Here is a 27048-nt window from a genome sequence, read left to right as displayed (position 1 = left end):
CCTGCCATAGGATCGCCCGTAAGTTAACCCACCATAATTACATATGTTGTATGTAATAAACCTGCAGCAATTTTTCCCAAACCTAACACTTGTGTCTGTGTGTTATTTGCGGGTTTGGGCATTGTGGGGCGGGGGTTCTGGTGGCCCTGATGTGACTATGCATTAGTATCAAAACTACGATCAACATAATGCATTGTAGGTATCAACAGGATGTGATGTTATGTTGTTTATATAAGGCCGAAATGGAATGCCGCCTTGTGGTGTCATTATCCCCATGAACAAGGTATCGGTGGAGACTGAAACGCATTGGGGTGTGTTGGCAAGCTATGAATAAAACACCCTTGAACTACATAAAATGGATGGATTGAATTTATTTTATTAAAGAAGCACGGAGCAGTGAGTGCGGTGAGAAATCCGCTTTGGGGAAAGTGTGGTAAAATTCGAAACGGCTTGGTCCTGCCATACTTGTAACGCACCACCACAGAAGCGCCCACCGGGTCAGGAAAATGGGACCATGCGGAAAGGAGTATTCATTCTGACTGGGGCGAACGCCGTAGAGCGATTTGTTGGAAGTACATAAAAAACTCAAATATATCACTAAAACGAGGCGAAAAGTGCAAAGAACAACCGAAGGGCTGAACTATTCACCCACTAACCTTGGATTAGGTACTGGAGCATCAGTACTTTGGATATTTTGTATCACAGTGATATCACTGGTTGGGCTCACAGGAGAAACACTCGGATGGGTAGAACTTCAATGAGCTGTTAAAATAACCCTGGGAACTTGTCTTTGAAAATCAACCCAAGTCATGAAGTGTTTTAGTGAGACGGCTCTGACATGTATAAGAGAATTTGGTAAATTACCATTATCAAACAGGGGAACAAACTTAAAAGCTTTCATTAAAAAATAGAGCAAACAAGCCAACACAATGGAAAAAAGGGAGGCTAAAAGGTCAGCAATGTTAAATACATTTTTTTTAGCAAGATGTGACGAAAACAAAAGGAAATGAAACAGCAAGCAATCCAAAAATACTAGATACAAAAAATAAATAGCGTAATTGGGAGAAGCTCTCAAAAAAAGAGATTAACTAATGGTGGGAGATTACATTTAAAAAAAAATACTTGAAAGTAAAACGAGTCCCACGCGGACTACGGATACACTTAATGCCTAACCATCAGGAGACAAGCAATGAACTGCTTTATGAATGGGGTAAATACATACTTAAGTCATCACTAGGATTAATGGAAATCCTGATTAAACATATTGAAATTGCCCTAGAAAAGACGACCATACAGCTTAAAGAGCTGGAAAAGGAACTGGCATCTATCACTCTTACCCCAGAGCAAGCCAAATTCAAAGAAGAATTAGAGGGTTACATTGAAAAACATGAAGAAACGGTCCAATTGAAGAAGCATACTAAATTCCAATGGGACAAAGATGATTATCTAGAAGGACGGATTTTTACTTATGCAAGAAAATTCGATAGATTTTAATTTCAGGACAAAATGGACTCTGCAACAACATCCAAGGGCAGTATATCTTCATTAACCTCTACTGAGACAAGCGAAAGCGAACAAGGTCAAACAACAGGACTTCCCAAAAATTATTTATTTTTTAGGCGACATTCGTTTGGCCCTCCAGCAAAAAAACTGGGAGAAAGCATCGGGGGCCTAACCAACAGGAAATCGGGGAAGAGGCAGAGGGCGCGGACGCGCACGCCAAAACCAACAAGAAGAGTCAAGCGGCTCCACAGACTCGAAAAGAGTAGGAACTACAAGGAGCATGAGACAGAAGTGGACTTAAACCCAGTGATGGAATCACAAGAACTTGAAGTAATTAATTTATCAAACAAAACCCTAACAGAAGTGGAAATAAAGCTCCTTAAGCGGGGCCTTAACTTTTGCCCAACTAATACAACGGATCTATCTGAAGTCAGGATTGACTTATACAAATACATTCGTAAAATTAAGTTGGCCAAAATATTTGCAGAAAATGAAAAATTGGCTAACTACAAGAACAAACTTCCAGTACCACCTATGGAATTAACAGCTAAGGATTCTAGAGGCTTTGTAGTTTTAATGGAACGAAATCAAAATCCAGACTCTCCAAGCTTAGGAGTGGGGGCACATTGTACACAACTCGGAGCAGGAGTAAGTGGGATGAAACCCAAGTCTAAATTTTACCCTAAACTTCCACATGGGAATAACATCGATATGTTCCACAAAGCAGTCATAAGAGAACTTTACCAACTAAAATGGACAAAAAAAATCAGATAACTTGTCAAAACAAGAACGAGAAGCATTGAAAATATTAAAACCATACGAAGAAATCGAAATAAAGATGACAAAGGTGGAAATATCATCATTATTGACAAGGAAGCGAATATAGTAGAAGAACACTCCCAATTAAGAAACAAATAATATTATGAAAGACTCAAAGAAAACCCAACTAAGAAATTCAAATTGGATTTAGATCAGAAGCTAACAACATGGAAAAACAACAATTTGTTGGATGATGACAAAACAAATTATTTGACAATAGACCATCCTAAAACAGCGACTATTTACTTCCTCCCAAAGATTCACAAACACCCCACTAGACCACCAGGGCAGACCGATCCTTTCGGCAAAGGGGGCTCTACTGGAACCAATAGCCAACTATTTGGATACCTTTCTCCTACCATATGTAACGAAATTAACATCATATCTTCAGGATACAGGGGACCTGCTACAACACCTACAAGAAACACTGTGGGCAACAACATACCACCTGGTTACAATGGACATGATATCTCTTTACACAAATATTCGCAATGAGATCGGTCTAATAGCCATTGAGTCCTTCCTACAAGAACGGAACACCCAATTGACAAAACACAATAAAATGCTACTTGAGATGATACAGATCTGCCTAATGGAAAGCATCTTCATGTTTGGTGATGAGATCTATCACCAAGTAAAGGGGACGGCTATGGGCTTTTCTTTCAGCCCCAGCTATGCCTGTTTGACAATGGGATGGTGGGAACGAAGCATAGCATGGAATTCCAAAAATGACAGGTATGTGAATAAAATAGTTAAATGGCTACGATACATCGAAGATTTGATCATTATCTGGGATGGAACTACACAGGAATTTGCAGAATATTTTGCCATCCTCAACAACACTGAAACAGACCTCCAATTCACATATACCATCAGTGACAATAGAGTGGTCTTCTTGGATACAGAAGTCTACATCAGCAAAAATGAAGTCCATACCAAATTATATCGCAAAGAAACTGCCACCAATGCTGTTCTTCACGCTGAAAGTTATCAAACAAGTCTAATTAACAGCATACCATATTGTGAATTTTTAAGGGCAAGAAGGATCTGCTCACAACAACTTGAATGGCAAAAAAACAGCAAATTGATATCTGAAAGATTCAGAAAAAGAATTACAATAAAAAATTTGTCTCAGCATGTCAACAAAAAACAGCAAACTTAGCACGTTCAGAATTGATCTCTGAAAAACAACCTCCCCCGAATAGTGGTGAGACTTCTCAGGAAATAAGGTTGATTACCACATACTCTGCAGAAAACAAACAGATTAGACACATATTACAGAAAAATTGGAATATCCTCTTTAGATTCTACAGTTGCCAACATTCTGGGAGAAAGCCCCAGTGTGACATTTCGCAGAGCTAACAACTTGGAAAATCAATTGGTGCAAATCCACTTTAGAAATAAAATCAAACCGGCAACGTGGCTGCAAAGTACGGTATTTTCACATGCACAAACTGTAAAAAATTGAAATGGCCAACAAAAAAGTGTGGAAAATCAAACAACGCATAACTTGCAAAAGTCAATGTGTAATGTACATGGCGGAGTGCCCTTGCCCTCTCAAATACGTGGGCAGTACAATATGTGATCTAAAGAAAAGAATATTGGAACATGTTAGGGCAACAATCAATTCTGATAGGAGTAACGCCATAGCGAAACATATGGAAAAAGAACATGGCGGGAATTGGAAGCTGCTACATTCTGTGCTGTGGAACAAGTGGAGCAACAGGCCTGTGGCAAGGATAGAGAAAAAATCTTGTGACAAAAAGAATCAAGACACGTACTAAATTTCCGAACTTTGACCCCAAGAGGGCTCAACCAAGATGAGGAGCTACATTCACACTTATGATGTATCCTATTGGGCTCTGAACATCTTAAACGTACATTTCACACATTGATCTTTGAGAAAACTGGACCAGATGATATCCTATTGTATATTAACAATGTTATGAACATTAACCTCCCTGCACTTGATTTTAATATGTAGATAATGGGCAATGAAGTCTGTTTTTTTTACAACTGTGTTATTCTAATGTAGTCCCCTTAGGAGATGACTTAAATGGCTGTACTCATAAATAACTAATGAAGTTGAAATGAGTCTAGGTACATACGGGTTGTGACTGAATTGATTAAGAGTTATAGATGGTGCCTGAAAATGTTACTCAACAGGAAAGGGAATCATAATGGTATAAACCACGGAATTACAAATCATACAAGGAGAAGTAAATGGCCCACTGGAGAGCTAGATTTATAATGCACTACATGAAATAAATGAAATGTTTGCGTGCTTTGAGGGCACAAAAATGCAAATGAGAACCTCACAGGATTGTGCGCTCGTAATTGATGAAGGATGAGGTTGGAATATAACTGATGACGGATCAAGTGTAATTAAAGATTTATGCCTACACTGGCTGGAGGGAGCTGTCCGCTGTGAGGCCCTCAGAGCTAGTGAAAGGTAACGGTGGAGCCGAGGGAGTGGGCTGTTGAATCAAATTGTTCCCCGAAGAAGTGAGTTGGTTTCTGGGCCCCCCCTGGACTCACCAGCGCTGGGCATATCCCTACGAAACGCAGGAGATTCTACAACTTGGCCACAGTAAAGGAGGAATACAAATATCTCTGCCCGCCTGACCCCAAAATGGCGGGGACATCCCTTCACACAGGAGGAGTTATGTTATGTTATTTTATTTTATAAAGCGCTCTGTTACCCTGAGGTGTTCTGGTGCTGCGCACTACTAGACTGCAAGCAAAAGTGTCCAAAGCTGATCAGATTAGTGAGTGAGAGAATAACCAAGTTTTCAGTTCCTTCCTGAACGGAAGTAATTCCCCCAAAAAATTCAGGTGGAATGGTAAGCCGTTCCAGGCCTTGGCAGCACAGTAACTGAAACCTCTTCCACCCAATCCTACTCGGTTATAGCGAGGAACAATGAGAAGTTTGGATTGGGCCGAGCGCAGTTGTCTGCTGGGAATGTACTGATTGATAAGGGATTTTAGGAATTCCAGGCCTGCACCTTTGAGGGCTTTAAACACCGTACACATCGCCTTAAAGTGAATGCGTTCCCTCACAGGGAGCCAGTGGAGAATCCTGAGATCTGATCTAACTGAAACAAATCTGGGTATACCCGTGATCAATCGAACCGCCGCATTTTGTACGTTCAGGAGTCTGCTCAACTGCCTCCTTTGAATATTTATGTAGAGGCAGTTGCAGTAGTCCAGCCATGACAAAATAAGTGCGGTGACTACAGTTTTCAGACAATCTTCAGGGAGGAAAAATTTAATTTTCCTTATGATTTTGAGCATGTGGAAGCAGGTGGAAACCACCCTGCTAACCTGGTCCTCATAAAGAAGTTTGGAATCTTTGATCACTCCCAGGTTTTTCGCCTGAGCGACTGGAACTGGAAGAGATCCCATCGAATCTCGCCACCAGCCGCCTGTCCATAAATTAGTCAGATTACCAAACACAATGACTTCCGTTTTATTAGCATTGAGCTTTAAAGTCTCAGCCCCATTCTTAATTGACAACACTATTTGTGTGTCGTCTGCATACGACGTTAGTTTGAAGCCAAAAGATCTAATAAGGCTGGCCAAAGGTGTAACGTAGACATTAAAGAGCGTGGGGCTGAGAGGAACCCTGCAGGACACCACATGGAAGTGCAAATGATTTTGATTTGGCACCACCCGCATCCACTGTTTGGGAGGAGTGCAAGAGGCTTCCCTGTAGTCCCTTGAGGCTACGTAGAACTGAATTACGGCTTCCTGGTTTGCCGTGGACAGTTGGGAATGAAGAGTCAGGATCAGTGACACACAGGAGCACATACCCACTGCCTGACCTTAAGATGGCCGTCGTGTGAAATTATTACCTCCAGTGGTCTTCTATTACAGGCACTACTACTAGATGCTTATTGTTAATCCCCATCCCTTTTCAGCCATATAGCCTTGGGCGGACTCTGACAGGAGAGCGCTGAAGCGGGGGGCGTATAGGTGCGGAGCACACTGAACGCAATTTGACGCCTCAGGTATCTCCCACTGCATCCAGAGGGCACCCTGGGTGTGACGAGAGCCGACTCCCACGGGTGGAGATGTCCAGGAGAAAGCAGCAGAAGCCCGAGCAGGTCATCTCTGACTGAGAGACGCCACCGGCTCCGAGAATGGCACTTCAGATGCCACCTATCAAGTTCAGTCAAGAGCCGCGCCGTGACCGGCGCCCATGATGGAACTTTTTAACGATGCCCCCCTAGGCAGAATCTAGAACCTTCTGTATGTACTGCAGTGCCCGAGCAAACTTTGGCCGATGACCGGTGGAGCTGCCCTATGCAGCTAAAGAGGAGTTTGGCTTGGGTTCACCCCTCGGCCATCACCTACCCAGCCGGACGTCGGACACTGTTTTTCCTAGTCTCGCCGTTGTATTTCTTACCCCCTCCACCCTATGTTTATTCTATGCTTCTGTAACTCATGTAACTATTCTCCAGCACCTATTTGGCCGTCACCTGCACAGCTGGTCTTCTGACATTCTTTTCCTCGTCTCTCCGTTTGGATTTCCTTCCCTCCCCCTCCTCCTCCCTCTTTTGATCCTTTGATTCAAACTGATGTAACTATATAACCCGAAACTCGCGTATCCAACTGATGTAAATTACTAAACTGTTTGTACCTACCATGGAGCCTGAGCAACCTTGGCGGATGCCCGGTGGAGCTGTTCTATGCAGCTATAGAGGAGTCTGGCTCCTTTGCTGTCACCTACCCAGCCGGCCATCTGACATTTTTTTTCCTCGTCTACCCGTTATGTGTCTCCTTTTCTTCCCCTTCGATGGAACAATGACGACGCCCCCTGGGCGGATACCAAATCTGTTTGTACCTACCGCGGAGACCGAGCAACCTTGGCCGATGCCCCGTGGAGTTGTCCTATGCAGCTTTAGAGGAGTCTGGCCCCTTGGCCGTCACTCACCCAGCCGGTCATCTGAAATTGGTTTTCCTCTTCTCCCCGTTTGTGCCTTCTTCACTCCCCCTCCCTCTGTGATTCTTTGATTCAAACGCTTGTAACTATGTAACCTGTAACTCGCTGATTCAACTGATATAACTATGTATCCTGTAACTCACTGATCCTCATGTAAATCTCTCTGATACCTCTGGGTCTAGCCAGCGCTATATAAAACTTTGCAAATAAATAATTAAAATAACATTTGATCACTAAGTTGGAGCCACTAGGAATACCTTCAAACAAAAGTAATCTTATGGAAGGGCTGTACCAACTGAATAGTGCAGCGCGATTGTGCGCCTTAAACAGAGTAATGGTTCATGGGTTTGAGTCCCGGGTAAGCAGCAGTGACTTCCTAGAATTCGTCTCTCCCTAAATAGGTTAGTAATTATTTTTCCTAAACATCCAGCAATGCAGTGCCATAAAGACTAGTAAGAAATAGTATTAACCGGATGTACTATTTTCACAACAGTAGATGTGGAGTCAATGTATGGAAGAGTAGGTGAATCTACGTAAATACAATGTTAAGATATGTTAATTTCATTGTCACAATCTGTTTTATATAAAAAAATGTAGTCAATAGGTTTAGCGACAATTATCAAAATGCAAGAGTATCAAAACTACGATCCCCATAATGCATGTGTAGGTACCATAAGGATGTGATGTCATGCTGTTTAAATAAGACAGAAATGGAATGCCGCCTTGTGTTGTCGTTATCCCCGTGAACAAGGTCTCCGTGGAGACTGAAACGCGTTGGGGTGCGTTGGAAAGCTATAAATAAAACACCCTTGATCTACATAAAATAGATGGATTGAATTTATTTTGTTAAATAAGCATGGAGCTGTGAGTGCGGTGGGAAATCCCCTTTGGGGAAAGTGTGTCAAAATATATATATATATATTTATTTTTTTCATGGCAATAGATGTATAGTTAAGAACAGTGAAGCTATACTTACCACAATACACTTACGATATTTTGGTTGGCAATATTTTTGCGCCGATATTGTGATAGCGCAATATTTCTGTAGTCAATATTCTAGCATACAATTTTATGTAGCACATACTTTTTGGAGAAGATCGCTTAAAGGGATCTTATAACTATAGTATTTGGCAAGATATCGGAAACACAAGTTTTGTGGGACCGAATATCGTGTCAAAAATATCGAAGACAAGAATATTGTGTAGGTAATTTTCTATGGGTGAGTAAAGTTTTACTATATATGACTCCTTATATATGTACCTTGACAGTATTTATATCTTCAAGGTACGTAGATCTGGAGGTAAGACTAATAAATTTATACTTAACTTTTCGATATTCTAATCCTCGATATTCTTTACACAACATTCTGTCCACACTATATTTGTGTTTTACGATTTCTGTCACTGATCCCTAACTACTGCACTAAATGTCTGACTATGGTGGATAGATAGGAAGGGGTACTTAAAATTGGGGGTTATCTATACTGTAAGAAGTTGTTGGACACCCTCATGTATCTATTTTCTTTTTCTTCAGGCCATTACTGGCATGGCAATCGACAATCACATGCTGGGTCTGAGGGAGGTTGCACGTGAGCTCTACAAGGAAGTGCCCGAGATATTCACAGATGAAATGTACCAGACAAGCAATAGGTTTATTCTTTCTACCAGCCAGGTGAGTCCCCTTAACTGTATTTTTTTCCAGTGGTGGTCAGTTGGTTAGGAGAAAATATCAGATCAGAAGTTTATAAATGTTATCTAAACGCTGATTTAGTGATCCCATAAATACAAAGAAACAGGTTCTTGTGACCCACAATGCATGCCATTGTACACCCAATTATTGTACATTTTACTTTCTGTTTTTAATTTTGTTAATTTTTGTCACTTATGTCAATTCTAGAGGTCACATTCACTAATGTGTGTGGTTGAGCACAGAGAAATGTGCACTTGCACTTTATTCCCAGACCCAGGCAGTTGTGCACATGCCACGATTCAGTAAGAGAACAATTACAATTAGAAAGAGGCAGCCACACAGCATGGAGCAGCTCTATCGGCTTTCAAATGAATATGCAAAATTCGGTTGCACCGCCAGCTCCTCCATACTTACTTGACCTAAGTGACTATCTAGAGAAGTTTCCAATACCAGAAAGCAGTGGTTAATTTGTAAAAAAAAAAAAAAAAAAAGTAGATTCCAGGGCTTGCCTTTTTCTCATAAAGTCATCAGGGGTTGCACTATCCACTGCCCCAGCTGGAGCCTCAAGATGCCAGTTCCAGCGATAACTACTAATCATCACACTGTCATAATTGTGACATGTTACACTATTTAAAACCACATTTAGTTGTAAGAATGGACTAGACGGTGTCATTCATTATGTGTATGGAACTATGAAACATTTTGCTGCTTTTCAAGAAAAGTAGACAGCACCGCCATGTTGTGTACTGCTAGAATAATGTGTAAATAAATGCAGGTGCTGAGCACCGGCAAGTACTGGCACAAATTAAGCACTGCCAGAAAGTCACAGCAAAAGTCAAGTTGAGAACCAAATCTGCATAATCTCAGCTTCACACTGGGTGAGAATATCCCATTGTTGTCAGATTGACCCCTATATGTCGAGAACAACTATTTTTAAAGAACCTGAAAACCAGCAATCGTATTTGGGATTTTCAACTGCGTAGCTGAGGTAATTGATGTAGTGCAATTGGGCGACAGCAGACCCACATACCACCCTCTTCCCACACGCATGTGCAAAACTGCGCATACTAACATTTGCTTTTTTAACTCTGGATAACCATCAAGCCATGGATGCCTTCCAGAACACATACACAAGCATACATATCCTGTTAGCATTACTACAGTTGTTGGGTGTCAAGTTGGGGTATTCAAAGTATTTTACTACTAGCGATTGATTGGTATATAATTTTATTTGATTCATAAGTTACATGTTTGAACATAAGCCATTTTGAAATTGACCAAGTCCGCTAACCAAACTGTATTTCTATTAATGACAGTGGAAGTCAACAAATTTACTGCATGAAAATCCTCTGAATATGAGTGACTGTCATTAAATTGTCACCCTACTCTGTACATGCTCAAAGAAATCATTCATGAGTAAAATAAGCTGTGCCCCTAAATAGCCCCACGTCTGTAGGCTGTTGCACAGCAAATTTATAGGACAATTCCATGCGTCCATTAGCAGGCCTAATGGTCTGTTCTACACCATTAAAAAGCCAAATGTCGTATCAAAGGCAAGAAAGATTCATGGCTCGGAATCTAGAAAACACACAGACATCAATATAGCAATACGTATTTCTACATGATGAATATTGTTAGCTAATTTTTATTTTTGTTTTCATACAATGTTGTAATACGCTACTTTTATATAGTGTTTCGCAACCACTTCTGCCTTTTCTATATGTGTTAAATAAGAGGTGTTATCACACAGTTTTATAGTACTCTATTCAACAGTCATGGAAGGAAGAAGTCGACATTCAACTCACTTAGCCATCCTGATGGATTTAAGGTTATATTTTCATTCTTAAGTACACGTATACTATATATTCTAGATGTTGTAAAGATGTACGGTATAACAAGAAGACATTGCTTCTACTACCTTCAGAATGAAAAGCCAAGTTTACTGATTTTTGGGGATAACATAGAAGGCTCGATTCTGCACGCAACTTGGAAAGCAGGGTATTACAGAATTAGACTGCTGCAGCTTGGAAAGTCTATTATTTAGTAACTTAATAAGGGAGCCTAAGCAACCGGGCAGAAGAGTTATACTTGAATTTAGAAGCCAGGATTCACGGGGCATTTCCCAACATGACTTTGAAACATGCACCTTTTCTTTTTTTCACCTTTGTGGGTTGCACTAGGCACGGTCACTTTTGGATCTATTACGCTGTCTTTAAATTGCTCCTCCGGGATTGTTGTTTTATGAAATGGTATGAGGCTGCTTGGGCGTTCCAATCTCAGGGGATTGATGATGTATTTTTACTTGATTTTATTATAGATTATGAGAAGATTATTATTATTTTGTACATTCTTTCTCGAAGTTGGATGAAGTACAAATGCACTGATATTTTATTTTTATTGTATATGTTTCAGTGTTAGTGTATTTTGGTATGTGTACACTTTGATGGTTAATTATAACCGAATAAAGTACTACTACTACTACTGCTGCACCTTTTTTCTCTTATGAGGCCAGATAAAGTCTAGTCCAGTAATCAATTCAGGACTTAAAAAAAGACTAACCAATCAAGCAAGATTTCAAAATGTGAGTCTGAGTAAACAGAATTACTCTGAGTGATTCTAAATATGAAAAGTAGATACTTTCGACATTTAGCACCTAAACATACGAAGCTCATTTGAGAGAATAGTGTTGGCTAGAAATCTAACTTTAGATGGAATAGGTTTTTGCCCCGCTGATGTGGACAGTGGCGGCTCCTCTGCTAAGGTGGGGGAGAGATGCCCCACTACTTTGCAGCAGTGAAGTAAATGAAACATAAAATGATAATAACTCATCTTATTATTATTTTATGTTTCCTTCTACTGAAGTGTTGTGTTTGGGGCAGGGCTGCTCCGACGACAGAGGAGCAGGGGAGGAGCGGTATGCCCACCTCTAAGTGCATATGACTGTTTGGCCTGCCCTCTCAGGCCAGCCAAACATACATGCGTACATCGCATCTTCTCCATTCAGGCTCCATTACAGCCTGTGTGGAGAACATGCCCAGGCCCCCATTTCCTGAATGAGCGATGATCCAATGCGCTCAGACCAATCACAACTCTGCATTGCAGCATTGTCATTGGCTATCGGGAGGCTGGGAGCTGGGGTCTTCATGATGCTTCCTGCATCCTGCTGCAGGACCGGAGTCAGGAAGAACAGGACGGAAGAGAGGCAGTTTTTGTCCCCCAGCCGCACCACCTGGGTCCAGTAGCAGCCGCTACTGGATGGGGACACAGACAGTGGTGCCTTGTTAAGGGATTCAGAGTTGCTCGGAGGGATCACTATCTTGGTGGGATGTAATTTTAAAAAGTTCACCAACATCCACCACTGAAACACTGAAAGGCAGGCAGCAAGAGCAGAGAACCTCAGCTCCCTATTTCTGCAGTATCCGAAGACATACTGGTCAGCTTAACCGGAGTTTGGTTGACATCTACATGCAGGCAAAGTAGAGCACCCTCAACATTGTAATAATTTGGTCAGATGCTCAACGGTGGTTCCTCCGCTTTGGTGGAGAAGCATTGCCCCACTGGCTCAGGGCCATCATCTGAAAAATAAAAGTGATATTTTATTATCGTTTTATTTTTCAGCTACTTGCTGAGCGAAGCATGTGCAGGGAGGGGCAGGCTGGGCCATGAGAGGGAGGAGGAGTGGAGTGGAGGGCACTTATAAGTGTGCTTGTCAGTTTGGCTGACCGCCTTAGGCTGGCCAAAAATACATGCGCCGTTAGGTTTCTCCAACCCAGCTGTATTCCACAGCAGGCTGGAAAAATGCCACAGACACCCTGTGCCTGAGTCAGCGTTACACTAGCCCGCTCAGGCCAATCCCCAGGCTGCTCTCATGCAGCATGAGAACAGAACGGGGTTTGGATGGGGAGTCTCTGATGATGTCCCAGGGACTGGTGGGAGCAGGAAGCAGAGGAGCACTTAGGCGCCAGACGGCTGGCAACATCAGGTAAGAAGGAGGGCAGAACTCCCCCAAAGATGGTGATAGTGAGGAATTAATTACTCCTTGGTATCACATTTAACAGAACCTAGCACTAATTGACCCATGGGGACAACACTCTTTCCTACCAAGTTATAACATAAAAGAATGAACTACATAAGAAAGAACAAGTTAAAAATGGGAACCTTCTTTGTGGCTCACAAAGCACTACGAGTACATGTGGATTAGAAGGGCAAGAACACAAAGTGAGTTAGAAAGAGAATGTTTGACATCCAGATATGCTAAAAAGAGTAGCAAGATGTGAAAGTATTCAATGAGTATTGAACAGCAATGTTTACCTAGGTTATAACAGTGCAATAGAGCATTATATAGTATTATAGGGCTGAAAAATATGTGATAACTAAGGAAGCAATACATATTTAGGACAGAACCTCATATTGCCCAAAACCCTCAAAAGAATCTAATACTGTTTTTTAAAACACATTAAAAAAGCTGTACTATTTGTAACGTGGTCTTCCAGCTCTAGAAAGAGACATCTCTGGAGCCTAAACGATGTCCAGATAAGTTAGTTGCATGTCAACATTTTGGAAAGATCTAAGTGCCAAAATCACTAGAGTATGAGAAGGGTAGACACAAACCATCTGTAAATGCAGGAAGACCAGCCGAGGCCTATAGAGGTAAGAGCGGTGGGGCCGGGTGGGAGAGGTATTTTGACAGACGACAAGGGAAAATTAATTATTTATAGGCAATTAGCTGATAAAAAGAATGTTGTTCCCAGAAAGCCTCAAGTTGCTTTTACTCCAGAGCTAATTAGCACAAAGGCATGTTATCTCTGGCCACTGCCTTTTTCCCATATGCATTCAGCGCATGCGTCTATGTAGAACAGCAGACAACGTTTTGTTTTTTACTTTTTCATTTGCTCTGCTTTAATATAGAAATTAAAAAAAGATTTTGTATGTGTATATATATATATATATATATATATATATATATATAAAAATTGATACTTGTATAGCGCACTACTCAACCGCAAGGGTCTCAAGGCGCTTGTACGAATACCGCTGTGGAACCCATCCTGGGTTTCCCTGTGAGGCGTCCACTCCTGGGCACCCCCAAGGTGGAGGCCAGGCATCCTTAGCGTTGTGGGGGCCGTTGTGGAGATTAAGCAAGCTATTGCCCAGAGTTGCAGAGTGGAACTCCATGATTGGATTCGGCACCGAGGCGAGAATTATCAGGTCCATGGAATTTTGAGCCCAAGACCCGGTGAGGCGGAGAAATGAACCCTGGTCCCGGGCTAGACCTCTGCATCAGGGTCTGCCGCTCTAACCATTGAGCCACACTTCTCCACTCTCTCTCTCTCTCTCTCTCTCTATATATATATATATATATATATATATATATATATATCTATATATATATATATCTATATTTCATGATTTACAGTAATTTAGAATTGATGAATTCAATTATGATATAAATTGTTACCAAATTTTCATTTTTATGGAACAAATGTATATGCTTGAGACACATACATTCTTTAGCTCTTATCTTTTTCAACTTCTTGATCCTTATCTAAAATTTGGGTGTCCCTGAGGTTTCTCGTGTTAAATTGTGATCGAGCATCTGTCATCTGACAATGAACACCTATATTCTCTTGTTTTCTCTAACTTCGTAGAGCATCCCTAAACAATAACAATATCGAGAATAAAGAATGATGGTAAAATGTTATTAATAACAGTTAATATAGGGCACCATAATTATTGTTGTAAAGGTCGGCAAGTGAAACAAGCATTAGCATAGCCAATAGGTCTCGCCTTTGGGACCTGCAGATTTACATATAAGCAGCAACAAAAGGGAATGATCTGAACAAGCGCCAAATATGAGAGTTGCTTGTTCACCTGGAGATGAATACCAGCGGGCCGAGGCACAGAGTGAAACGGGAACGTAGTGGCGGAAGGGATTCACTATCGGAAGCACAGGCGGAAATCTTTGCATGCTGACGATAGTGAAGCAGGAAGTTAAAGGCAGCTGTGCCTGTGCCGGTCACATACTCTAAAGCAGATGGGGCAGGAACTAGACTGCTGAATGGAGCGCTGTGTCCTGTGTCCGAACGAGTGACATAGGCAAGCTAATGAGAGCCATTGGCCGATGCAAGTAGCAGCGGCTTCATGGGGAGACCTATGGGGTGTCTGAAAAGAAGACAGGAAGTGTTGCATGTGGAAGTTCACAAATGAAGCAAATTAAAACTCCATGAAGCGCTGTCCACAAGCCGAGAATTAGCTTTAGAAGACAATAGGCACACACAAGGTGCCTAAATGAAGACCGTAGTCCCATGACATCTCCTAGATGCACCACCACTGGCGCCCATGCCATCTCCTAGATGCACCACCACTGGCCCCCATGACATCTCCTAGATGCACCACCACTGGAATCCATGCCATCTCCTAGATGCACCACCACTGGTGCCCATGCTATCTCCTAGATGCACTAGCACTGGGGCCCATGTCATCTCCTAGATGCACCCATGCTGTGGAGTGAATGCTGCATTACTCAAATATTACATTGTAGGCAATTTGTATAGTTCCCTTTCTTCGCCCAGGTTCGGCTTAAATCTCAGTGCTTGTGAGTGTAGGTAACTACAATGTGCTTTTATGCAGAATTTGAGAGTCAGCCTGATGCATGCAACAGGGATAAGGAAAGCACCCCATGTGGTAATACCAGCATGCTTGTAGGTGGCTTCCTCCCTTCAAAGTACAGGCCCGAACAATGAAAGACAGTAAGCCCCTGCACTGTACTGTGCTTGTGGAGTATGTCTCAATCCACCCCGGTCCGTGGTGACTTGAGGGTTGCGGTGTACACGACCCGTGGCCTTGCCGCCTACTGGGTCTTGTAATTTAGAATGCCAGCCAGGTGAGTGTGCGCACATTGCTGCTGTTCACCGAGTGTGGCTCGCCACACATGTTCTGACAGCACATTGATGTGAGGATGCGTTAGTGACTCATGTGTTTGACATGCATGTGACACAATCGTGCCTTGGAGAGGCTCTTTCCACACGCCGCTTTGCAGACTCTCACATTTGTGCCTTGGTTGTGGTCAGCGTGTGAAGAACAGTGCCTTGGAAAGAAGCTCTCTTCGTGCACTACCACGTGCATTTGGGCTGTGCACACAATGATGCCAAATACACTTCTTGCTTACACATGGGTGTTTCGTATGTGTACACATGTTCCCTGAAATGTGGCTTTCACTGCGCACTGTCTCACTGATCCCGTGAGTTTGTGGTGCGCAGTCGCACACAAAGGTAATTTGGAGGAAGTTTCTCTTCACTTCCAGCCTTTAAGTATGTTTGTGGTATAGAATGAGCTATCGGTGTGCATCACATGATGCAGTGGCGCATGCGACTAGCCAGGCACTAACTTGCTGGCTCGTGTGTCTGCTCTGCACACACAATGGCGTGATGGAATGTGTCTCTCTGAATGGACAGCCTGTCCCTCTGCCAGCTGGTGGGGTACACCCATTGGCATCTTGGAAGAGGCTCTCTTCACACACTGATTTGCGTAGCGTTGTGTGTTTGTAGCTAGTGCGCACCAATGGCACTGTGGGGTGTGACGCTAACCATGTATTACCTAGAGAACTCATGTTTTGCCATCTATAGTGCATAGTCACATCAGGGCCACCAGAAACCCCCGCCCCACAATGCCCAAACCCGCAAATAACACACAGACACAAGTGTTAGGTTTGGGAAAATTTGCTGCAGGTTTATTACATACAACATATGTAATGATGGTGGGTTAACTTACGGGCGATCCAAGGGCAGGCCGCATTCTCGCCACCTGCCCACCTGTTGAGCCAAACAGCACAGTGGCGAACCACCCAACTGCTGCACAATTACCATAATTATACTGACACGCCCATTGCGGGGCGTGACTTGGCAAACCCCCGGTTGCACAGGCCCACAACCGCCCGAAGGACTACTGGGGCGCCGACACGAATTCCTGCACCTCCCATGAGGTTACAGGTTAGGCTCTGGCACCCCTATGTGCCCGCTGAAGTACAGTGTTTGCACCTCTCTTCTTCCGGATCGCCCAGTACCTCCGCCTGCAACGATAAAGGAACACATTAAAGCTCCCCAAGCCCCACCTCAATCAGTCACTCTGGGTTCGAGGAAGGGAGGGAAAAGAGTGACCCGACAAGTCTGTGCGAGGGCGTCCGGAGCGGCAAAGAGGCCTCACAACAGGGGCAGCGAGGTAAAGTACCCCTGGAGGCTCCTCCCCGCCGCCCCGGACGCGCGTCACAGTCCTGCCCCCACTAACCGGGGGAGACTGCTCGGTAAGGAGACGCTAGTCATCTCGGGGCGGGGCAGCCCCCTGTGACTAGGAGCCCACCCTCCTTATGGCCACTGCGTGGCCTCAGGCAAGCGCATAGTCACATCAGGGCATCCAGAAACCCCCGCCCCACAATGCCCAAACCCGCAAATAACACACAGACAAAAGTGTTAGGTTTGGGAAAATTTGCTGCAGGTTTATTACATACAACATATGTAATGATGGTGGGTTAACTTACGGGCGATCCAAGGGCAGGCCGCATTCTCGCCACCTGCCCGCCTGTTGAGCCAAACAGCACAGTGGCGAACCACCCAACTGCTGCACAATTATCATAATTATACTGACACGCCCATTGCGGGGCGTGACTTGGCAAACCCCCGGTTGCACAGGCCCACAACTGCCCGAAGGACTACTGGGGCGCAGACACGAATTCCTGCACCTCCCATGAGGTTACAGGTTAGGCTCTGGCACCCCTATGTGCCCGCTGAAGTACAGTGTTTGCACCTCTCTTCTTCCGGATCGCCCAGTAACTCCGCCACAGCCCGTGCGGTGGTACCCGCTGCCGCACGGGCCCCCCCACCACTGCTACCTTTTGCTACCTGCAACCCTTGTTCGAGAGTGCTTCTTTTAAATCAAGGAGGAAGAGGTCTAAGCCAACGGGCGTAAGGTGAACACCATCCACCTCAAAATAACCTTTGACTTTATCCTGAATCATGTCATGCTTGATGAAGCCTAGACCTCTACGTTGAGTGAACCTCTTCATGGCCCCATTGACCCGCCTCCTAGACTTCTCAATAGCCTCGCTAGACTTAGCACCCCGCCAGGATCTCCTGGGCACTTTTGCAGACCACCAGACCTCGCATTCGCGCATTAGCCCACAGATGATCCCCAAGTCAGTCTTCATCTTTTGCAGCAAAGTAGATCTCCCCAGATTTGTAAGGTCATTGCCACCCAAGTGAATTATCAAGTGCTGGGGAGGGGGTCCTGCCAAGGCAAGGGCTTCCCGAAGCCGGTAAAGCAAGCTATTCCAGCGCATGCCAGGGAAACCCAACCACACGCAGTTCATGCTCTGAAAGCCACGAGTCCAATGCCTGATCGCTGCCCACCGGCCCAGCCTGTCGACCATGGAGTGCCCCACGACCCACACTCTTGAACCTGTCAAAGAAAGACGCAATATATTCAAGGGTGTTTATTGGGTCAAATTACACGGCAAATGAGCATAACTGCCACATCACAACACAGCAAACAAAATATACAAATGTACATGAGTGGGGAAAACATTCAGAGTCTAATGTATCGTTTATAGCAAGACGACTCCCAACGCCCTACCAGTTGGACTTTATCAGGCTGCATTCCCGCCCGGAAAGCTGAAGTAGCCGCCCCTATGCGGAAGGAATGACTGGAAAACTTCTTCCCCTGTGTTAACAAACCAGCCCTGTCCAGGCAAGCAAGCATAATTTTATCCATCTGATATTTGGTCAGGGGGCTAAGGTCAGTATGGACGAAGAGGTAACCCGGCCCAGCAGGCCGTATGGCCAGAAAAGCTTGCAAGAATGACACCGGGCAGAATCGGGGATCCCCGAGGGGGGACAACCTAATGACTGACCCTTTACCAGCTTGGTCAGTCTCGGACCGCCTGAGCGTGATAGACAAGCCCCCCTCAAAAGAAATATCCGCCACCCCCAGAGCGTCCCCAGAGAGATCTGCCTTAGAGCGTGCCACTAACTCACCACTCCGGAAAGCCCCGAAGAATGCCAAGATGAAGGCCGCCGAGAATAGGGCCGCCTCATACTGAGAGTGAACCACCGCCCGCACGACAGATAACATGGCCTGCAAGGAGGGAAAGTCAATGGGGGACCTGTCATCAGGGATCCTTGGTTCCTCCCGAGCCCAACCCTTCAAGGCGGCCCGAATCACAAAGGACTTGGCTGGATCACTCCCCCCGCTCAACCTGGCCTCATGACTGATGGCCGCCAGATGGCCGCAAACCCAGGAGTGAGATTTCTTCTGTTTCTTGGCCCACACCACAAATGCCTGAACTCTGCCCTCCAGTGACAGAGCTTGCAAACCTAAGTCAGAAATGGCTTTTTGGAAAGTGGATCGGTGACTCGCATAGCGCCTCCTTGTAACTGGGGCTAAGGATTTCTCCCCTAACTCTCTCAATTCCTGCTCCACTCCAAGATGTGCCAAAGTCCTGGTGCAAAGGGGGTCATCTCCTCTCTCGCCTGTGGGCAGGCCGCCCGGAAACGGTCCCACTGAAAACGAGAAAGAGCGTCAGCTGCGACATTTGTGACCCCCGCAATGTGCCTAGCTCTAAATTCCACATTGCAGCGCAGGCTCCTGCTAGCCAGTTCTCGGAGTAGGGACAGCACTAGCGGGCAACTAGCGGATTGTCCATTGATTGCCTGCACCACTGCCATATTGTCTGACCAAAACAAAACCTTCCTGTTGGACAGAGGGCCTGGCCAAAGATGTAATGACACCACAATAGGAAAAAGTTCAAGGACAGTTATGTTAGAAGTATTCCCTCGCTTGCGCCAAGCATTAGGCCATTCCTGCGTGCACCACAGTTCTCCCAGAATTGCCCCAAAGCCCTCCCGCCCGGAGGCGTCAGTGAACATACTTAACTCGGGACTCTCCACCCACGGAGACCTCCAAATGACAGTGCCATTAAAATCTGAGAGGAATTCAGCCCACATTCGCAGATCTTTCTTAAGGCCCTAGGACAATCTGACAAATTGATGACGTTTGTGGACCTTGGCAGTAGCCCTGGCTGAGTGCCTTGCGAACACCCTCCCAACAGGGATGACTCTGGCGGCGAAGTTCAGTTTGCCTAGGAGACTCTGGATGACCCCTAGCGCAGCCTTGTCCCTACCCAGAAACTCTTGAATATCCTGCTTCAGACCAAGTACCTTCTCTGCCGGGAGTCGAGACACACCCGCAAGTGTGTCAAGCTCTATGCCCAAGAAGGTCAAGACTTGGGCCGGACCTTCAGTCTTGCCCGGCGCCAGAGGCACCCCCAAGTGACTAGCCAAGTCGATGAAACAATCCAAGCCCTCCTGACATTCCTGAGTGCCCTCCCTCCCAATGAAGAGGAAATCGTCCAGGTAATGAGACACAGCTGACACGCCGTACTTCGTGGTGAGGGCCCATTGCATGAAGGTGCTGAATGCCTCAAAGAAAGCGCAAGAGACGGCGCAACCCATTGGCATACATTTGTCAAAATAGTACCCGCCTTTCCACTTGAAGCCCAGCAGGTGCTGGCTGTCTGGGTGCACCGGCAGCAAGCGGAAGGCTGCCTCAATGTCTGCCTTAGCAAGCCAGGCCCCCTCCCCCGCTCTCCTCACTAGGTCAATGGCCATATCCAGGGAACAGTAGGAGACAGAACAGGCCCCCTCTGGTAGCCAGGAATTGACGGAGTTGCCCTCAGGGAAGGAAAGGTTATGGATCAACCTATAAGCCCCGGGTTCTTTCTTGGGTACCACCCCCAAAGGTGACACCACAAAGTCAGGGGGGGGGGACAGGAACGGGCCCGCCACCCTCCCCAAGGCCACTTCCTTACAGAGTTTCTTGTCCACAACCTCAGGGAGCTCCCTAACAGATTTCTGATTCTCCGCCTCCCTGCTGACCCTAGGACCCTGATATGGTATCTTGAAACCTTCCAAGAAGCCTAAAGTCAGGACTTCCCTGTCTTTCTCATTGGGGTAAACACACAACATGGCCAGCAGGCTGGGGATGATGACTGGGGACGGGCCTTTGGAAGGCAGAAAGGGGGGTTCTCTGCTGGGTAAAACAGTGTGTTGGAGGTCCTGTGGGGCATGCGAGAGAGGGGGCAAGGGTAAAGGGGGGGGCGCTGCCGGGGAGAAGCTGGGCGGGATTGTTATTTGAGAAGTCTTACTTGTCCTTACCGGCTGCGCTGGAGGTGGCATTACGTTTATCACAAGCTGACTCGGATGGGAACCACCACATTTGCTGCAGGCGTGGGAAAACCTGCACGCCTTCCCCCAGGTGCAATTCCCTGCATTGAACAACCTGCATGTAGCTGAGAAGTTCTTCTTAGTGAACTGTCTGTTGAAGCTCCCCCCGCCTCGTCCCCCACGAAAGGACTGTCTGTAATTACCCTTCTTCTGTGTGAACACTTTGTCATTTTCAGCCTTCTTAACCTGAACATTCGTTTTACCCCCGCTTTCAGACTTTCCTTTACCCATATGCATCATATAGAGTCTAACCTCTACTTGGTCCCAATCCAACTCAGGACAGACTGACATTTTCTTGCGGAACTCACAGTCGTACAAGTACCACCCCATGCCGGACGAGGATTTCGCCTCATTGGTAATAATACTGCAATATTGGAAAGGAGGAGCTTCGCGGGCAACCAAGATGGCCGCGTAAGCTCGGAGCTCCGTGGACCGTCCGACCCACCGCAAATATCCTGGTCGATATCCTGATCCACGTTGGTGGAGCCTTATTGATGGTGGTCTACTGAGGCGGGGACTGCCTTCAGCTTCCAAATCGGTGGTTCCAGTGCAGAGATACGTCGAGCTGAACTCCGCGCCGGGACGGCGCCATTGTCCCTCCGGACTCCGCCACTTCGCAATACTGGAATGCGTAGCAGCTGCCTGCTGTCCCCACTGGCGGAGTGATAGTGTCTCCAGCTTGTGCCTTCTACACCCTGGTTTTGCCTCCCCGGCCCTGCCTGTCCGTCGACTGCGGACCCGGGCTTGAGTGGCGCCTTGCCTTTGTTCTTTCGGACCCATCATGGCGGGCAGAGGCGACTCGGACAGGACATCAAACAAAGGCGGTCGAGGCAAGTCGCAAACGCAACTGAATCGCATTGAGCGCTATGTGAATCTAAAGTCACCGCCTGCATCGGGGGCCGCGTCTAAGGGCCCCCCTCCGACGAGCTCGCCGGAAGGGTCAGATCCTACCCTCGGCGACATCATGGGTGCCATCACGAGCCACCGGGCCGATATGCAACAACGGCTTGACACTCTGGATCACAAGGTCGACTCAATGGCTGTTGATATTACTCTTATAAGGGTCGACTTGGGCAAGACCAACGAGCGTGTGAAGGCGCTGAATATTAAGACCTCCAGCCTCACCTCTGATGTAACCGAGCTGCAGACCGAGGTCCGCAACCTGCGGATGACTGCGGACCTATTCTCGAGGCGCCTGGAGGACTTTGAAGGGCGGGCCAGGCGGCAGAACGTCCGCATAGTCGGAGTGCCGGAGGGGTCCGAGGAGGCTGCGACGGACCTGTTTGTGGAGGAATTGATCAAAACCCACTTAGCACCCACTGGACTGAGTAACTTTTTCTCGGTGGAACGTGCCCACCGAGTGCCGGGTGGCCCGCCGAAGTCAGGAGTGGCGCCGAGACCGATTGTGGCGCGCCTCCTCAACTTTAGAGACCGGGACGTGGTCCTGCAAGCCTCTAGATCGCATGGGCCACTCCATTATCAGAATGCGGAGGTGAACTTCTACCCTGACTTCACTAGGACGGTACAGCGCCAACGACAGAGCTATGCGGGAGTGAAGAGGCGACTCAGGGAAATGGGTTACAAATACTCGATGATGTTCCCCGCTAAACTTCGTGTTGAACATAAGGGCCGTGCTCTTTTCTTTGACTTCCCTGAAAACGTCAGTGAATGGTTGGACACAGTCTCTCCTCGACGAGACGAACAGTACGATCGGGATGGAGGTGCTTCTGGTGGTGCGGAACAGGAAGACTGAGCGTTGGGCTTGGGGCACCCCAGCCTCGAATGACTGCCGAAGTTGGTATCCGTAACTCAACTTGACTCTCCTGTTACTAGCATGGTGGGTGGCGGGACGTGTTCATGGTGATTCCTTACTCCTCTGGGGTCTTTTCGTAGATTAGTTAATGGGGCGACAGGCACACTGCTGGTTGGGAGGGCTTTTTAGTCTGATGCAGGGGTGCAGGGTGGGGGGTATGTTGGGGCGAGTTATCTTGTTTGTTGGTTTTTTCTGTCTTTCTATCTGGCAATGGGTCACTTATGCTCCTGAACTGTATATGATGTCGGTGTCTTCTGGGACTGGGTGGGGCGGGCTGCGGGGTGATGGGGGGTAAGAAGTTAAGAATTCTCAGTTGGAATGTTAACGGGTTGGGTGACCGAGTCAAAAGAGGGGTGGTAATACAATTGATCAAACGTCACATGCCTGATATTGTCCTCCTTCAAGAGACACATTTGGTGGGAAATTCGTGTAAAGCTTTGAATCGTAAAGGCTACAAAATGGTGGCTCATTCAGGCTTCTCCTCCGGCTCCCGGGGGGCGGGTATCCTTATGCGCGCGTCCCTTCCCCTAGAGATAGATGTCACCATGATTGATGATAGGGGGCGTTACGCCGCCGTGTCGGGTAGATGGGAAGGGCGTTCCCTTTCGTTGCTCTCTGTGTATGTCCCCCCGGGGTTGCAATCCAGTACTTTTTAGGACCTTGGTGGTGCCATTTTGTCTATGCCGGTAGGCCTGTTAATAGTGGGAGGTGACTAACTCGGTTTGCTCTGGTTCCCTTGACCGCCAACCACCTCGGGACCTCCGCAGCTCGCAGATGTGGCTGCCCTCCTTTCTTGAGTCTATGGGCCTGGTGGATGGTTGGCGTCTTCTCCACCCGACGCTCCGCAATTTTTCCTTTCTTTCGGGTGCACATGGGAGTCTCTCCCGCATTGACTATGTTCTTACACTGGCGTCGCACGCATCGGCCGTGTCTGAAGCCCGCTTCTTAGCGCGGGGCATCTCTGACCACTCCCCCTTGTGGGTCTCTTTCGACTTTGGCGTGGCCTTGTCGGAGCGACCGGCGGCGATTAACCCGTGGTACTTCCGCAACATCAAGACTCGCTCCCTTCTGGCCAAGGCCATTGACCTTTACTTCACCGAAAATGTGGGCTCGGTTGGCTCGGCCGTTACCTTGTGGGAGGCCTTTAAAACGGTGCTTAGGGGTGAGGCCCAGGCGCTCATTGCAGAGGCTCGACGGACTAGGGATGCCGACTTGCTGAGTATTGAGGAGGAGGTCTTAAGCCTTGAGTCCCAACTGGGACCCGAGCCAGACCCCTCGGTTTTGCATACCCTCTCACTGAAGCAAGCGGAATACCATGACCTTGCCACTAATGCCGCACTCACTCTGGATAAAGAACAACAGGGCCGTATATACGACGTAGGAGACAAAGCCGGGAAGTTACTGGCTTGGTTGGACAGGAAGGAGATGGCCAGCCGAGTGGTGCCTGAACTTTTGGGGGACGATGGTGTCGTCCTCACGGACCCGAATGCCATTGTCGAATCCTTTGCTGGCTACTTTCGGGGGGTCTATGAGTCTAATTCGGACTTTTCTGAGGCAGACTCGTCGGCTTTCCTTTCGGGTATAGAACTTCCCCGCCTCTCTGAGGAAGAAAGCGCGGATTTGGATAGAGAGATCACAGCGGACGAGATTGCCTTGGCGATCCGTTCATTACGCACTGGTAAGGCCTCGGGCCCTAACGGCATTCCGGTCGAACTATATAAAATTCGGCCGGATGCGGTGTCCCCGCATCTGCGGAAAATGTTCTTGGAGTCCTTTGAGAAGGGCCGTCTCCCCCTGGATCAAAGGTTGGCCACCATCGTGGTCATCCATAAGGAGGGTAAACCACGGGACGTCTGCCGATCGTACCGTCCTATCTCTCTCCTGAATGTGGAACCTAAGGTCCTCGCCAAACTGCTCGCCAACCGATTGATTGGTGTCATTGGCGACCTCGTACATCCTGACCAGTCGGGCTTCATCCCCCACCGTAATACCGCCCTCAATCTGCGTCGCCTTCACGGCGTTATGGCTAGAGCCCACACTCTTGAAGAGCCAGCGATCCTTGCGTCCCTTGACGCCACGATGGCCTTTGACTCCCTCGAGTGGCCATACCTCTGGGCAGTGCTGTCCAAACTCGGTTTCGGGCCGGTCTTTGTGAGCTGGGTGAAGCTGCTATACGCCGAGCCGCTGGCTAACGTCACGGCCAATGGCCGCCTGTCAACGTCATTCCCCTTACATCGGGGTACTAGACAGGGTTGTCCCCTGTCGCCCCTATTGTTCGCCCTGGCCCTTGAACCGCTCGCGGCCCTGCTGCGTACGCACCCTGACTTACACGGTATCACTTGGGCCCCTGGTTTTGAAGACAGGGTTTCCCTGTACGCGGACGACATCCTGCTTTATTTAACTTCCCCTTGTAAGTCCCTCATTGTGGCCTGTGACGTACTTAGACTCTTCGGACGCTACTCTGGCCTGATTATAAACTGGGCCAAGTCGTCCCTGTATGTCCTTAAGGGGGATACTCCACGACTCCCCAGGGGCTGCAATATTCAGATTGCCGGTCAGGGCTTCAAGTACCTGGGCATTTACATCTCCGGTAATCCCAGGATGCGGTATGACCATAATTTGCTACCTCCTCTCCAGCGTCTACGGCGTGATGTGGACAGCTGGCGTAAGCTCCCGCTCTCCCTCCTCGGCCGTGCGGCATTGTTTAAGATGATGTCCCTGCCCAGGTTCTTGTACGCCTTACAGAACGCCCAGGATCCGGTTCTGGCGCGCTACTTCCGTGAGCTTGAAGGTCTCCTGCGGACTCTTCTATGGGACGGGCGACCCCGTGTTGCTATTCACAAACTCACGCTTCCATGGTATGACGGCGGCATCGCTCTCCCGGATGTGCGCCGATACTACTGGTCCTCTCAACTTGTCGCCCTCAACCATGGGTTCTACGGTCCTGTAGATAGTCCCGGCTACGCCATGGATAGATGGCTTCTGGGTAACGGCAACTACTATCGGGCCCTGTACTCGAGGTCTTTCGATCGGCGGATGTCGGGTCCCACGCGGACGGCGGTTCACGTTTGGCGGGCGGTTACCAAGGCGCAGGGTTGGCAGGGTAGACTGACCAGATTCACCCCTCTGTTTGATTCGGACATCCTGGGTAGACTGTGGCACACCAAGGGGTTTGATAAATGGGACCTCATCGGCATCAGTAGAGTCGAGGACATGCTTACCATAGGCACTATTAAGACCTTCCCCCAGCTGCAAACCGAATACCAGCTGGGTAATGCGGAGTTCTTCCGCTACGCCCAGCTGAAACATGCGCTGCTCTCGGCCACACCGCCGGACGGCGTTATTCCTGAGAGCTCCCCTCTGGAGGATAGGATATTAGATGGGCACATGCCAGACAGCGCGATCTCCCTCTCATATAAGAAAATTATAAACGTGCGCACAGATCTTCTCCTTGGCTTGCGGGACCAGTGGGTGGCGGATGGTCTAGAACTGGATGACGAGGACTGGCAGAGCGCAGTTTCCTCCCCTAAGGAGGTTGCAATCTCCTCTCGCCTCCGCCTAGTGCAGTTTAAGATCTTGCACCGGGTGTATGTGACAGGTCCCCGATTGGTGCGCATGGGATACTCGCCTGACGGCCTCTGCCGCAGAGGCTGTGGAGCCCTTGCCACTTTCCCCCACATCCTTTGGGACTGCCCCGTAATAGCCTCCTACTGGAGGAGGGTGCACCGAATTATGGGTGAAGTTACTGGTGTGACCGCTCACGCGGAAGCTCGTAGGTGCCTCCTCAATGTGTGGGAACCCTCCGACTACAACACAGCACAGACTAGGTGGGTGACCCTGGGGAACATGGTGGCCAAACGGGATATTGCTCAGAAATGGGGTGCGTCCACGGCCCCCCTTGTGGTACAATGGAAAGCCAATATGGATTGGTGTATGTTTCGGGAGAAGACGGTTTATGTGGCAAGGGGGAGACCTCGCACCTGGAATAAAGTATGGGGGGCTTGGAA

The 27048-nt window shown here is 47.3% G+C and overlaps 1 protein-coding gene across 1 annotated transcript in view; it reads left to right on the top strand.

Moving 5' to 3' along the window:
- CHAT (choline O-acetyltransferase) overlaps positions 1–27048 on the top strand; it is a 521284-nt gene that overhangs the window by 453656 nt on the left and 40580 nt on the right. Inside the window, exon 13 of the mRNA XM_086920150.1 lies at positions 8801–8938. Within this exon, the coding sequence (XP_086776276.1) occupies positions 8801–8938 (138 nt within the window). The remainder of the gene's footprint in view (positions 1–8800; positions 8939–27048) is intronic.

The sequence above is a fragment of the Lissotriton vulgaris genome, chromosome 5 (genome assembly GCF_964263255.1).
Source record: "Lissotriton vulgaris chromosome 5, aLisVul1.2, whole genome shotgun sequence".
Lineage (NCBI taxonomy): Eukaryota > Metazoa > Chordata > Amphibia > Caudata > Salamandridae > Lissotriton > Lissotriton vulgaris.
Note: the sequence above shows the minus strand (reverse complement) of the source record. Positions and strands in the feature narration are given on the sequence as shown.